The sequence below is a fragment of the Notamacropus eugenii genome, chromosome 7, assembly GCF_028372415.1.
Source record: "Notamacropus eugenii isolate mMacEug1 chromosome 7, mMacEug1.pri_v2, whole genome shotgun sequence".
NCBI lineage: Eukaryota > Metazoa > Chordata > Mammalia > Diprotodontia > Macropodidae > Notamacropus > Notamacropus eugenii.
The window spans coordinates 60981949-60995226 of NC_092878.1; the positions used below are offsets into that span (position 1 = coordinate 60981949).

Genomic DNA, 13278 nt, shown 5'->3' on the forward strand with positions numbered 1-13278 from the left:
TGGTGTCTGAATGGGAAAACACAGGATATAGTTCAGCTTCCTCAAGTGTCAAATAATCAAGTTGATCCCTTTTCTCCCTTTCCAGATACCATTTCCTCAGAATGTTGCCAGTTTTTACAGTGGATTCTTGATCTTAAGATATGGTGACCAAGACCTGAGCTTCATATATTAATGTTTCTGTTTCTTGGGAAGGTCTTCTCCTCTCACTCTCCCACTCTCTCCCCCTCAGACCCAAGGTAAGATCATGGGTCAACTGTCTCAGTTGCTTACCTAGTTTCTGACTCTCTGTCCCACTTTGACCTCCAGCATCCTGGTGCTTCTTGACTTGATTGCCCACCTGACCTCCAAACCCACATCTTTATCCTGACTCCCAGTGTCCAAGAATGTCCTAAGTCTAGTATTCCTTTATTATCTTCTTAGTATTGTCTTAGCTTTCCCAGTTCTGGCTTTTCCTTTTATCTGTAAAACACACTGATATCCACAGTCCTTGAATCTCACACACATACCCATCTAAAAACAATAAATCCAGAGAAATCAAAGAGTTGCACAGACAACTGATTTATTTCTTATGAGGTTTACATAACCACAGCACAGAGCAGAGGCTGAAGAGCTACTTCATCAGTAGAATAAGTGAATGAGGACAAAAAGATGGAGACACTCATTAAGTGACAAGGCACACCTAGGGTAGGGAAGGAAGAAATATCTAGAAACCTATAGCTTCTCTAATTGCTGCTTGCATGAATAAGCAAGGATCAAGGGAAAAAGGCATAGTAGCTGGAAGCAAAGACAAAAATACGTGCAAGATGATGGCAGACATTGGCCTATCTCTCGTCCATTGCTCTAGGGTGGGGCCATAGCTTTGAAAGTCAGCCCTGTAGATTTGAGAAGAGGTGAAAAGTGGAAGAGAGGGAGAGAAGGGAAGAAGAAGGAAGGGTCAGGGAGTCAGAGAGAGGGAGGGAAGAACAGGGAAAAGGAGGACTAGAAAAGCCATCTCCTTTGAGAAACCACCACTCTGCCTAAAATTCCACTATTAGAAAGTCATTTCTTTGACTGAACACTGCTCTCCTCCTGCCTCAGGGAAGAGAAATAATACTTCAGTGTGATCTAGTATATCAGATCACAATCTCTTCCAAAACAAGAGAATAGGGAAGAGCTACTATTTAAGGAGTTGGCTGTAAGGATAGGAGACAATTGGTTTGGCATACAGAAAGTATGTGTTTGGAAGGGATGGGATACAGAAAGAGAAAGAGCCAGAGATAAAGTTTGCCAACTTCCCAATTGGGTTGAGGGCTGGCATTCTTGGGAAGAGAGACAACCACAGGGAAAGTCAACACCGAAAGGGATGGATGGAAAGAGGGAGAATTGGGTCTGCCTTAGCTTGGAGCTCCAAAGACCTTGCCTCTAGGGTACCCTCTATTCTTTCTAATGACCTTTACTGAAAGGTGGAGAGTGGGATATGAGGGGCCATATCTATGGGGAAAAGTCCCTTCCCTTCTGTTGGTAGAAGTAAAGAAAGGAGGACAGTCTGGGAGCAGGGCTGTAGTCCCACTGTACGCTCTCTTAGGCTCTCAGGGAAGCATGATGGAAACAAGAGATCCTCAAACCTGAGAGAGAGCAAGAGAGAGGGGAAGGAGGCAAGAAGACTGGGGAGCCTAAGCAACATTAGAGAGAGAGTGAGTATGTTGGCCAGCAGGAAGGGGAGATGGATTCATGATGTAGAGAGTGGGCTTGGAGAGGGAGGACTCCTACTCTCCATTCCAGCCACGGCTCATGGCCTGGACCACTGCTCCATAGAGTTGTGTCCACGCCTCCCTCATGGCTACATCGAATGAAGGGCCTAAGCACTGTTCCAGCATGTAGAGTAAGGACTCGCCCACCGTCTGCAAAGGAAAATAGCAAAAGAGCACTTAGGACATTGGAAGCACACTCTAGATGTTAGAAACCACCTTCTTCACAATCCTGTGACATAGCGATTATCCTCATTTGACAGATGGAGAAATCAAGGTCCAATTAATTATGTGGTAGTGAATATCATCAGAGCTGAGACTAAAATGCTTACCTCCTAACCTCACTCATTATTCTTGAGCATCTGTCTCCTTTTTCCACAAATCCACATAAAATTTAAAGTTATGTCCCATTCATTCCTTAGCTGGTGGTGCAGTGGAAATCAGGAAGATCTATCTGCATTCAAACTCAGCTGCAGACACTCGATAGCTATGTCACCTTGGTCGAGTTACTTAATCTCCATTTGCCTCAATTTCTTCAACAGTAAAATGGGAATAATGATAGTTTGCAGAGTTGTGAGGATCAAATGGCATAATACTTGAAAAAACCTTTGGTACAGTTCCTGACATGCAGTAATCACTATATAAGTGGTTATTCCTTTCCCCTTCCTTTCCCTGTGGTATCGTTCATGGTGGCCAGCACAGAGACAAGCCCTTAAGAGTGATAACACAAGAATTGGGAATATCCATTCATTTCAACAAATCCTTACTTTTGACCTGTTATATGTACCTCTTGCAGAACCTGTGCTTTTGAAGTGCATCTCATCAGGACTTTCCCCCTTGAATACTTACTGAAATCATTTGCTGGAAAATTTCTTTATTCCCTAGCTTCAAAGGGTTGAACAAAGGGATGGTAAATTCTCTGCATGAGTCTATAGAATAGCTAGAAGAGAATAGCTAGAATAGCTTACCTTCTTTCCAGGGCCCTGAGTGTAGGAACAGTACCCTAGTTCTATTAGGGATAGCTAGGCAGTGTGGTGGATAGAGTGTTGGGCCTGGAGTCAGAAAGACCTGAATTCAAATCCAGTCTCACCAGCTGGGGGACCCTGGGGGACTCTGTTTGCCTCAGTTTCCTCATCTATAAAAGGGGGATAATAATATCACCTACCTCCCAGGGTTATTGTGAGAATCGAATGAAACAATGATTATAAAGCCCTTAGCACAGTGCCTGGAACACAGTAAGTGCCATATGAATGTCAGCTATTACTGTTCTTATTATTTAAAGCTCAGTTCAAATGCCGTCGGTTGAATGAAGCTTTTCCTGATCCCTCCCCAAATTATATTGCCTGCCCTCCCCAAAATTACCTTCTAGCTCTTTTTACATATTTATGTGTCTATCTGTTGCCTCTCTCTACAGAATATAAGCTCCTTTCTTGAAAATAACCAGAGTGCTTGGTACAGAGCAGGGGCTTCAGGAGCTGCCTGATTATCAACTCAGGGAAACCACTAGCGGAAGGAAGGGAACTAGAAAGGGGTGCCAAAAACAACTCTGAGCTACCACCACATGCCCATCAGATTGGCTAATATGACAGAAAAGGAAAATGACAAATATTGGAGGAGATGTGGGAAAGTTAAAACACTAATGCACTGTGGATGAAGTAGATTCAACCATTCTGCAGAGCAATTTGGAACTATGCCCAAAGCGCTACAAAACTGTGGATACCCTTTGACCAGTACTAGGCCTATAGCCCAAAGGGACAAAAAAACAAAAAGGAAAAGGACATATATGCACATATTTATAGCAGCCATTTTCTGTAGTGGCAAAGGATTGGAAATTGAGGGGATTTCTATCAATTGGGGAATGACTGAACAAGTCATTATATGATTGTGATAGAATATTATTGTGCTATAAGAAAAGATGAGCAGAATGCTCTCTGAAAAACCTGAAAGGATTTATATAAATTGATGCAAAGTGAAATGAGCAGAACCAGAACATTGTACGCAATAAGAATAATGCTGTATGGTGATCTGCTGTGAATAACTTAGCTATTCTCAGCAATACAAGCATTTAAGACAACTCTGAAGAACGTATGATGAAAGGTGCTGTCCATCTCCAGAGAAAGAACTGGTGGAGCCTGAATGGAGATCCAAGATAATTTTTCTTTATTTTTCTTGGTGGTTTGGTTTGTTTGTTTTTTTAGTCTGTGTTTTCTTTCACAGCATGACTTACATGGAAATGTGTTTTGCACGATTACACACATATAGCCTATGTCAAATTGCTTGCCTTCTCAATGAAGGAAGAAGGGAAAGGAGGGAGAGATTTTGGAACTCAAATTTTGAAAAAAAAAATAATGCTAAAATTGTTTTAACACATAATTGTGAAAAATAAAATATTAATTTTTTTTAAAAAAGAAGGGGGTACAAAAGAGGTTGAGGTTGGGTCTGAATGACCAGAGAGTAAGCAGTTGCCTTACCGAGAAGGAGCTAAGCTTCACGCCAACTGCCTTGTGCTTCTTGCCCAGATTGGTGAGATACTCCTCCAAGGAGGACAAGTTCTCTACATGGGTCACTGCAGCATCAATCACCAACATTACCTGCCAGAGGACCAGGAGAGAAAGATCTACATTTAGAAGAGCAAAGACAACCATACCCTTACCTGTCAGCACAAATGATATGCTTCTCTGAGGTCTAGTGGAGGACAGAGAAAGGAAAAGTGCACCCCCAAATTCTTCCTCTTTAGCAGCAGAAGCCCTCAAATGTAGGTGCTACAGTAAATAAAGTACTGGGCCTGGAGTCAGGAAGATCTGAGTTCAGATTTGACCTCAAAAACTTCCCAGCTGTGTGACCTGGGCAAGTCAACCTCTGTTTCCTCAACTATAAAATAGAGATCATGATAGCAATTACCTCTCAAGATTGTTGTGAGGATCAAATGAGATATTTGTAAAGCACCTAGCACAGAGACAGGCATATAGTATGTGTTTCCTTCCTTTAAGCTCTGAGCCTAGGAAGAAATGCTGAGACAGATATGTTCACTCTGGACCCGGAGATGATAAAATGACTTAGAAACTACACTGCTGTTCCCAAAAGCTTCTACTATCTCCTATGCAGAGGTCCTAGAAGGAGTTGTCCAGTTGGGATATTTGACCAACTTGCCCAGTCAGCAGAAGCTCAGTTTCCACCCAGATTCTGAGTCAGAAGCTAATTAAATTGGTTAGCACTCACTGTAATACTGGAAGTTTGAGGCCTCTGCCTTGAGCTGCCCTCCTCATTTTCACCTGCTGGAAAAATTCCAAAACTGTCCTAAGGCAAAGGCAAGGTTGTCTTACTCTAACTACAGCCTTATGTCTTGCAAGTGCTAGATGAAGGCAGAAAGAGGGTCTCCATTCCAATAAAGTCCTGCAGCTCTAAATAGAACCTCCACAGCCAAAAATAGTAAGGGGCAAAAGGGAATCCAAATCAAGGACATGCCTCTTCTCTGAAGATCTCAAAGCATTCAGTAAGCTTCATCTGGCAATTATTCCCCCACATTGACTGAAGTAAGGGGAAACTGAGGCCCAGTGAGATGAACCACTTTGCCTTAGGGTCCCTGAAGTCCTTTGTTGAGTTCTATCATCTACATCACATTCAAAGTGTTGGTTATTCACTACGTTCACCAGGATGTCACCCTTTCATTAGAGAGATAGAAACTCACTTGCCAAGTGTTTGAGAGACAGACTGCTGGCCTTCAAGAGGGAAAGGTTGGACTTGCTCCCTATAGTGAAGGGAGGTAGAGAGAAAACTTCTAAAGGTAACTGGCGGGCCCAGCCAGAAATCTGCCTCTCCTATGCTAGAGAACATTTTTTAGAGCCTAAGAGGGAATGTCCCTCCTTCCACATCCCTAGTTCCCCCTGGAGGAATGACGGAGCTACTCTCTAGGGTCTCAGGTTTCCACAGACCTCTCTTCTCCCTAAAAAAGACTTGACCTCCCAACCCCCATCTTTCTTCCCCTAGCCTCTTACTTTCCGGATGTGATCCAGGAATTCAGGAGAAGAGAGGCAATCCTGGGGGCTGGAGAATTGCCGGCAGTTGTACTGAAAGAGGGGCAAAAGGTCTGGCTCCAAGTCAAACAACCTGCAACAAATAAAGATCACAGTTCTGTAATCTCTCTGTGCCTCAGTCTGCTTATCTGTAAAATGGAGATACTTTTACTCCCTACTTCATGGGGTTCATAAAATCACATATTTAAAGATAAAAGGGACATTAGAAATTAGCTGGCCTAACACCTTCCCAAAAGATACCCCCAAAAACATGAAAACAGAGGCCTAGAGAGGTTAACTAACTTGCCCACAGTCACATATTTAGTACATGGCATACTTAGTAAGAACCCAGGATCTCTGACTCCAAATCCAATGCTTGTTCAATATTCCACAGTATGCAAAACAATCAAAACCTAAGACTGAAAGTTATCATGTTTCCACAATCCTTATTTCAAATGCAATATCAATTATGGTTATAAAATCAGGAGGCAAAATTCAAATAAAGAAATTCGCAAGCTCAAAAATATCTCTGATAATACTGAAAAATTTGAAATCAGAGGATGGATGTGGAAAATCAGTGTCCATTAAATATGATATACAGTATAAAAGTAAGCAATGATTGATGAATTCCTCCTCAGAGAGCTTATTAGTTGTGTGTGAGTCCCTTCATCTCTCTCAGACTCAGTTTCCTGAGTTGGTAAAATGAGGATAATAATAGCACCTACCTCACAAGATTGTCGTGAGGATCAAACGAAATGACATGTATCATGCTTTGCCAACTCTAAAGCTCTATTAAAAATATTAAAATATTATCTATGATGATCATAGTTGTGATAATTATGGTGTCACCATCAATGGGGTATGTTGTGGGTTGGGGGAGGGGGAAGATTCAGAATCCATGAAGTCTTGCAGCTTTTTCTTCCTTAGGCTCAATCACCTGTGCTCATTAGGGTTATCAAGGACCTCAGCAACAGCAAGTGAGACTCAGTCAGCATCCAGTTAAATTTGCTCAGGCTAGGAGACTATATTCAAGTTGAAAATGTTCTCTTGTCTCAGCCCCCTTCCTCATTACCCAGATCCCTCCATCCTATTCTCACTGGCACTTTTCAGGGAAAAATGTCTGCTTCTTTCTCTTATTTCAGTTGGGACTGTTGGTGAGTCATTTCAATCATCTCCACCTCTCCAAGACCCCATTTGGGGTTTTCTTAGCAAAGACACTGGCATATCTCAGCTCATTTTACAGATGAGGAGCTGAGATAAACAAGGTTAAATGGCTTTCCCAGGTTCACACAGCTAGTAGGTATCTGAGGCCGGATTTGAACTCAAGTCCTCCTGATTCCAGGGACAAAACTCGATCCACCGTATCACCTACCTACATCAGTTGGGGACTAGTATCATCTCATTCATAACCTCAGTCTTTACTTTTTTCTAAGAATGTTTTATTAATTCATTTTTATGCCACATTTACTTCCCAATCATTACACAGACACACACACACACAGACACACACACACACACACACACACACATGCGCACACACACACACACACACACACACACCCCTTCATTACAGTACAGTGAAGAAGATACTGGCCCTGAATTCAAATCTTACCTCAGACCCTTCCTAGTTATATGACCCTGAGCAGGTTAGGTAACTTCTCTGAACCTCAGTTTCCTCATCTGCAAAATGAGGGAACTGGATGGCCTCTGAGTTCCCTTCTAGCTCCAAATCTCTACAGCTCTGTCCTTTGAATTCTGTCAGCTAACAGGATCTTCAAATGAGACATCTTCACATATCCAAACAGTGTTCTCAGGAACCACTCTTACGAATGCTTCCATGGGTCAGCTACATCCCACTTCCCATACAAAAGGATCACTAATTTGTAGAGAGAAATGGTGGGTTGTCTATTCCTGTGGCTCCTCCAGTGCTAATATCTCTATGTTCACTCTCAGACTCTCTGGAGTCAAACCCTGGTTATGTCTCTTTCCTAAGGCTCTCAAAGGGCTCAAGCCTCATCTGATGAAAAATGTTTTTCTCTGCCTATAATAAAGGGACACCAATGCCCAGCAAGAGGAAATTGTTTGCCCTCAGAATCATACCACTTGAGTCAACTTTAGTTCCCCTCTCCCAAATTTCCTTTAGCAATTGATAGGGGGGTTTCTTCAGTCCTTGCATTCTCCACTTCTCACCTTGCAGCCTCCCTTCCCCACCTAACTGACAGAGAGGGTCTGCCATCCTATGAGGCATGTGGCAGGGAGGAATGACTCCCAGGACTTCTGTGTACACCAGCAGAGTCCCTAGAGCCCTAAGCCCTTTGCAGAAATGGGAAGGCCAAGACTTCCTCTCATTCCAGTATCTCAGACCCTTTATGGCTTAGGGACCACACTGCTGCCACCTAAGCTAATGGTCTTTACTTCAATGTGGCAGTCTAAGAAGGACTCACCATCTAAAATGATATTCCATCTTCCAAATCTCCTCATCCTGTTCTGAAAAATAACTGATCTTATCTGAAGTAAGGTCAGCAAAGCAGCACCCCTGACCTAAAGATGAAAGAGTATGGGGAGAAAAAAGAGAAACTTACAGCTTTTAACATTTGCGTCATCTTTGGTATAAGGGGATCCCTCACTTTGCCCAGTGGCCTAAAATGTCCAAGATTTACATCATCATAATTGTTACCATGGCTTTTATCTCACTCCTTAAAGTTCACAAAGTATTATTTATGGTATCTCATTTGATTTTTACAACTAGCCTGTTAGGGTAAGCAATGCACTGTTATCCTCCTTATAGAGAAGGATCCTGAACTAGTTTATGGCAGAATGACTTGAACTGATGTGGTCATCGACTTGCGACATCCAGTGTTCTTTTCACCTTAACTGGAGGAGCAGTGACCATGAGATCCAAGAGGCACCATCCAGTCAAGTTGGTGCCATCCTAAAAAACCCACCTGCTGGGGACAGGTTCTTTTCTGGGAAAGTAATTCTTTCCTTCACTGAAGCTTACCCCCTTCTTTTCAGAGCAGAGACCTAAAGAAAATAAGAAGAGGGGAAACCCTCCTCCCCAGGCTGACGCTGTTTGCTGCCCTGAAGCTATGAGTTCAGTCCACCAATGTTAACTGTTTTTTCCCATACTACAAACAAATCTTCTCCTCCAGCAAAGTAGAGGCAGTAAAGTTTTCATATAGCTCTGGAGAGTTTCCAAGAGTTCTCTGTTTGATCTTTGGGGTTACCTGCTTCTGTCAAGGAGCCCTTTGAGCAACTCATCCATCTCCTGCCCCCATGAGCTGGACCCACTGAGAGACCCTGGACTGAGCTTTGGGGTCTGCTATGCCTAAAAGTGTGAACTGGGGGTGAGAGAAGAAGGGAGTGCATAGGGGCAGAGGCCTCCAGGTTGTCTTTTCTCAAGGGATCTGATTTTCCAGGAGAATACAGGAACTGAAAATGTGGAAAGGACTTCAGATTTGGTTCATTTTCAGTCTTCTTCCCCACCCTAGAGGGAAGAAAGTTCACTTTCCCCAAATCCCCTGTGTGGAAAATGAAGCATTCCTTCAGGAGGAACAAGTCTTCATTGGTTCAGAGGGGGAAAAATGTTGGATTTGGAGTCAGAGCCCCTGGACTCGAATCTTGGCTTTGCTATCTACCCACTGTGTGATCTTGGGTATATCTTACCACTTCTCAGGGCCTCAGTTTCCTCACCTGTAAAATGACACTTAGACTAGATGATCTTTAAGGACCCTTTCTGGGTTTGGATTATATGATCCTCCAGTAAGGTAGCCTCATTTCCCTACAGATGTGTCCCAGCTGTTTTCCTGCCAGCAATGATATGGGCAAGTGAAATGTCTAGTAAAACTCCTGCCCAAGTATCAGTGAACAAACCTGCCCCAAGTAGCCTTCTTTCTGCTTCCTTCCCAACTCTATTCTCACCCACCCCCACCCCTAGCATACACTTGTCTTGTCCCCTCCTCTACACCCTACTCTGTGATGAGGAAGATTTGGGTCCTGAGATTTTACTTTCTCCCTGAGCCCAGGCTGGGCTCCAGAGGGAACTAAATTCTCACTAGACCAAAGGAATTTGGATAGCAGGAGCTCCTGGCTTTCTGTCCTTTGGTCTCTCGGGGCTCAGCCCTACTCATTAACTCAGGAAAGTCCTGCATCGACCTTTGCCAAAATCGAGTCAGTGACTTGGTGGGGAGGGATCAGTTGATCTTCTGGGCACCATTTCCTCTGCCCAGGGACAGGAGGTAATGAAATGATCTTCTCCCCTGAGTCAGGGTTTGGCCGGTAGGGAGGCTGCCATGTCACAGACAATTAAGGCGATATTCAGATTAAAATGGGCAGAGTAGATGATGGGGGGTGGGGGAGGGGGAATGCAGTACAATGAACCAGAACATTGGCTCGAAAGACAGGCAGGGAAAGGGAGAGTCAAGAAAACACCCCATCCACGGTAACCATGCCAGACACACCTTCATCCTCTGCTACCCACGGGAACCACTTGTTAGCAAAGTTACCCCAATGAAGGGTGAGTCCTAAACTGAAAGGCAAATCAATCCTAGATTTTCTCTCCTCCACAGGGGAAATGCACTAAGGTGACCCAAGGGGAGAAGATGTAAAACCCCTGCGAGACCAAAAAATCTATTCCTTCAAAGAAACGATATCCCACATGGTGGAGGGGGAGGCTGCCCGTTCCCTCCCTCCCAGCCCCATCCCGAGGAAACAGAAAGACATGGCAGAGCTGAGATTAGCAGATGGGGAGACACATCACAGATGTGTGTCCATCCTCATTCTTGATTTCTCCTCCACGTCTGGGTGAGCTCCCCCACCAACCCCGAGGCCGGAGGCCACTGACCCCTGGTCCCCCGGGCCATCGGCCAGTCCCTCACCTGGTAAACAAGATCATCCCGTGCTGTAGGGGATTGCTGTTCACTTTCTGCCAGCTCTCTCGGATCAGCTCCTGCTCTGGGCCCGAGAGTCTCTGGGTCTCCATGGTCCGGTATCCGAAAGCTGCGAGTAGGAGCGACCAAAGCCCGAATGCCCCTCCCCGAGAACACCCCTTCCCTCAGGGCGTGGAAAAGGACGAAGACAATTCCTTGGCAGTCTCCGGGCACCGGAGCGATCTCCAAGCGCTCTGAGAGCTGCTTGGATCCTCCCTGCCCCAGGTGACCGCCACTCGTCTGCGCCCCGTGAGCGTGGACACTTTCACAGCACGTGCAATCCCACCCACCGCCAGAGCCCGCAGGATCCCGCCTCCTGCCTTCACTTGCGTGGGTTTAAATAGCCCAGCTTCCCAAGCCTGAGCTCCCGGAGGCCAAGAGAGAGCGAGAGAGGCGCTTCATCGCGCGCCTTGCGGGGTGCGCTCGGGAACCAGGGGCTGCCTCCCCACTTCTAACTGCCCCCTGTCATTGGCTGAAGAGGACTTCCTGTCTCCCTCTGGTGCTCCCTGCCTCTGCTGACCCCCCTGGTCCTGCCTGCCTCGATGCCCAGTGCCCACATCAGGCAATGCAGGGGACACCTGCGGCTGCTCTCCCTCCACTTTCCCTGGAGGCAGCCTCCGCGCTGAACAGCTTCCAGTAGCATCCCCCCGCCACCACCACCTCAATTTGGTGCTCTTAAAGCCACAGCGTTCCCCTTTTCACTTCTATCAGGGTTCTTAAAGGGACAGTTTTCAAACTCTCCTAATTCCCCCAGCACTTTGCTCCCCATCCCTCTTGGCCTAGCTGGATAAGATACTGCATTCCACGCATGTTTTTTTAGGAGGGCCTGAGGATAGGAGCTGGTTGGACCACTGAGCTCTAATTCTATTTCATGTGCCCCTACGATAACCTAGCTTCCAGTCTACTTTCCTGGAGCACCTTCTAACTGGTCCTTGATGCTCTTGGTGATGCAGTGTCTCCCCTCCAGCTTGAGAAAGTTGCTTGTGGTCCAGATATTGATCTCCCTCCATATCAAAATTTCAAGGACAAAGGAACATAATTCTAGGTGTAGAGGAACTCATTGCATCACCCGGAGTGGAAGTAACCAGACCATAAAGTTTTTCTCTGCAACATCCTGACCTAGATTAATTACATCCCAGGCTACTGAATCAGAGATCTTTGAATTTAAAGAGACCACAGACTTCATAGAGTTGGAAGGGACCTCAAAAGTGTCAGCTAAACAGACACCTTGTCTAATGGGATGAGTCTCCTCTATAATATATCCAACAAGTGATCAAACCTCTGTCTGAATACATTCAGCAATAGCAAATATGAATTCAGCAATTCAATAAGGCATACTACTTGGTTGTTACACAGTTCAAGAATCATTAGGAAATTTGATTTTGTCACTATATCTTCCACTCATTGAAAGTGTTGCCCTCTGGAGTCATGAAAAATAAATCTCATCTTTTTTTTTTTTTTGTAAACACAAAAAGATCATTCTTTTCTCCAGGATATACATTCCCAACTCTTTCAAAAGATCCTTCTATGTGATTTTGAGTTCTCCTAACTCCTCCTGACATATCATATCTTATTTATTTTTCTCCTAAAATGTGCCACCAGGAGACAAACACAATATTCTAGATGCATGGTCTGACCAGTGCTGAATACGGTAGAATCATCACCTTCTTTGTTCCAAACACCATACTTCTATTAATGCAGTCTAAGATTGAAATGAATGAGTTAGGAAACTTTGTGTAGTAAATAGAGAGCCAGCCTAGGGGTCAGGAAGACCTGAGTTCCTCTGGCATATGCTGGTTGACTGTGTGACCCTGGGCAAGTCATCTTCACTGTGCTCAGGTAACTAAGACTCTAAATTGAAGAGTAACTGTAGATCTCAGTTTGGTGGAGGAAATTCCTTCACCAGGAATTCCTTATACCAATATAATCACAGGTCAGGTTAAAAACAAACAACTGAATCAGGTCTTTGGCTCATATATCACATTGTTCTTCTAGTAAGCATATAAACTTGTTGGACAAGAATATCTCATTGAGAGATCCAACAGTACAATTAATGTAGCATACTGTTCATCTCAACTCCAGTTCACTCCCCCAACTCATACTGTCACTGGCAAGTTGGTTCCACAGAAGAGCTATTGCTGTGACCCAGATTTCTTAGTGATAATCCAATGAATCCTCCCAACATTGTGGTTCACAAGACCCCACCAGCATGCTTGCCTTTAACAATTAGCCAACAGATTCACAGTCGTTTACTCAAATTGCATAGGGAGAACAGCAGTTCTCTTAAAACCTAAGGCACGCTCTCCTAGTCTGTGAGAAGAAAAGAAAATCACATATTCAATACAATGGCAATGAGGCATACATATAGGAAAATTCCAGTCCTTGATTTTATTTCTTTCTCTGGAAGATTCCCCATGAGGTTTGCTGCCACGAGTGTCATTGGTGATGGAATTCAGCCTGACACTCATCTGGGATAGCTGTTTGAAGGGTAGGGCATCTCAGCTGGATGGGTCAATCTGCTGCTGGTGCTGAGTTAGACTAGATTGGTCATTTTGCCACTGGAATGCTACCAGACTAGACTAGGCAAATCTCAGCTGCTGGACTCTTTAG

General features: G+C 44.5%; 1 protein-coding gene across 2 annotated transcripts; it reads right to left on the minus strand.

Moving 5' to 3' along the window:
* Window positions 1–542: 542 nt before the first annotated feature.
* NGB (neuroglobin) lies at window positions 543–11309 on the minus strand. Of its 2 annotated transcripts, XM_072622368.1 has the most exons (5): window positions 10618–11309; window positions 8185–8281; window positions 5723–5834; window positions 4199–4318; window positions 543–1880 (listed from the first exon to the last, which is right to left on the minus strand). In XM_072622368.1, exons 2-5 carry the CDS (start codon window positions 8202–8204, stop codon window positions 1746–1748), a joined length of 387 nt encoding a protein of 128 aa, XP_072478469.1. In that variant the 5' UTR covers window positions 8205–8281; window positions 10618–11309; the 3' UTR covers window positions 543–1745. The 2 variants fall into 2 exon arrangements, with proteins under 2 accessions (XP_072478469.1, XP_072478468.1); XM_072622367.1 differs by lacking the exon at window positions 8185–8281 and having other exon boundaries at window positions 10618–11308.
* Window positions 11310–13278: the final 1969 nt, after the last annotated feature.

Coding starts and splice junctions, on each gene's coding strand:
- NGB (XM_072622367.1), bottom strand. CDS start 10,721: ATGGAGACCCAGAGACTCTCGGGCCCAGAGCAGGAGCTGATCCGAGAG. Junction 5,835..10,617: donor GGGATGATCTTGTTTACCAG/GTGAGGGACTGG, acceptor TATTTGTTGCAG/GTTGTTTGACTTGGAGCCAG. Junction 4,319..5,722: donor TCCTGGATCACATCCGGAAA/GTAAGAGGCTAG, acceptor GTCCTCTGGCAG/GTAATGTTGGTGATTGATGC.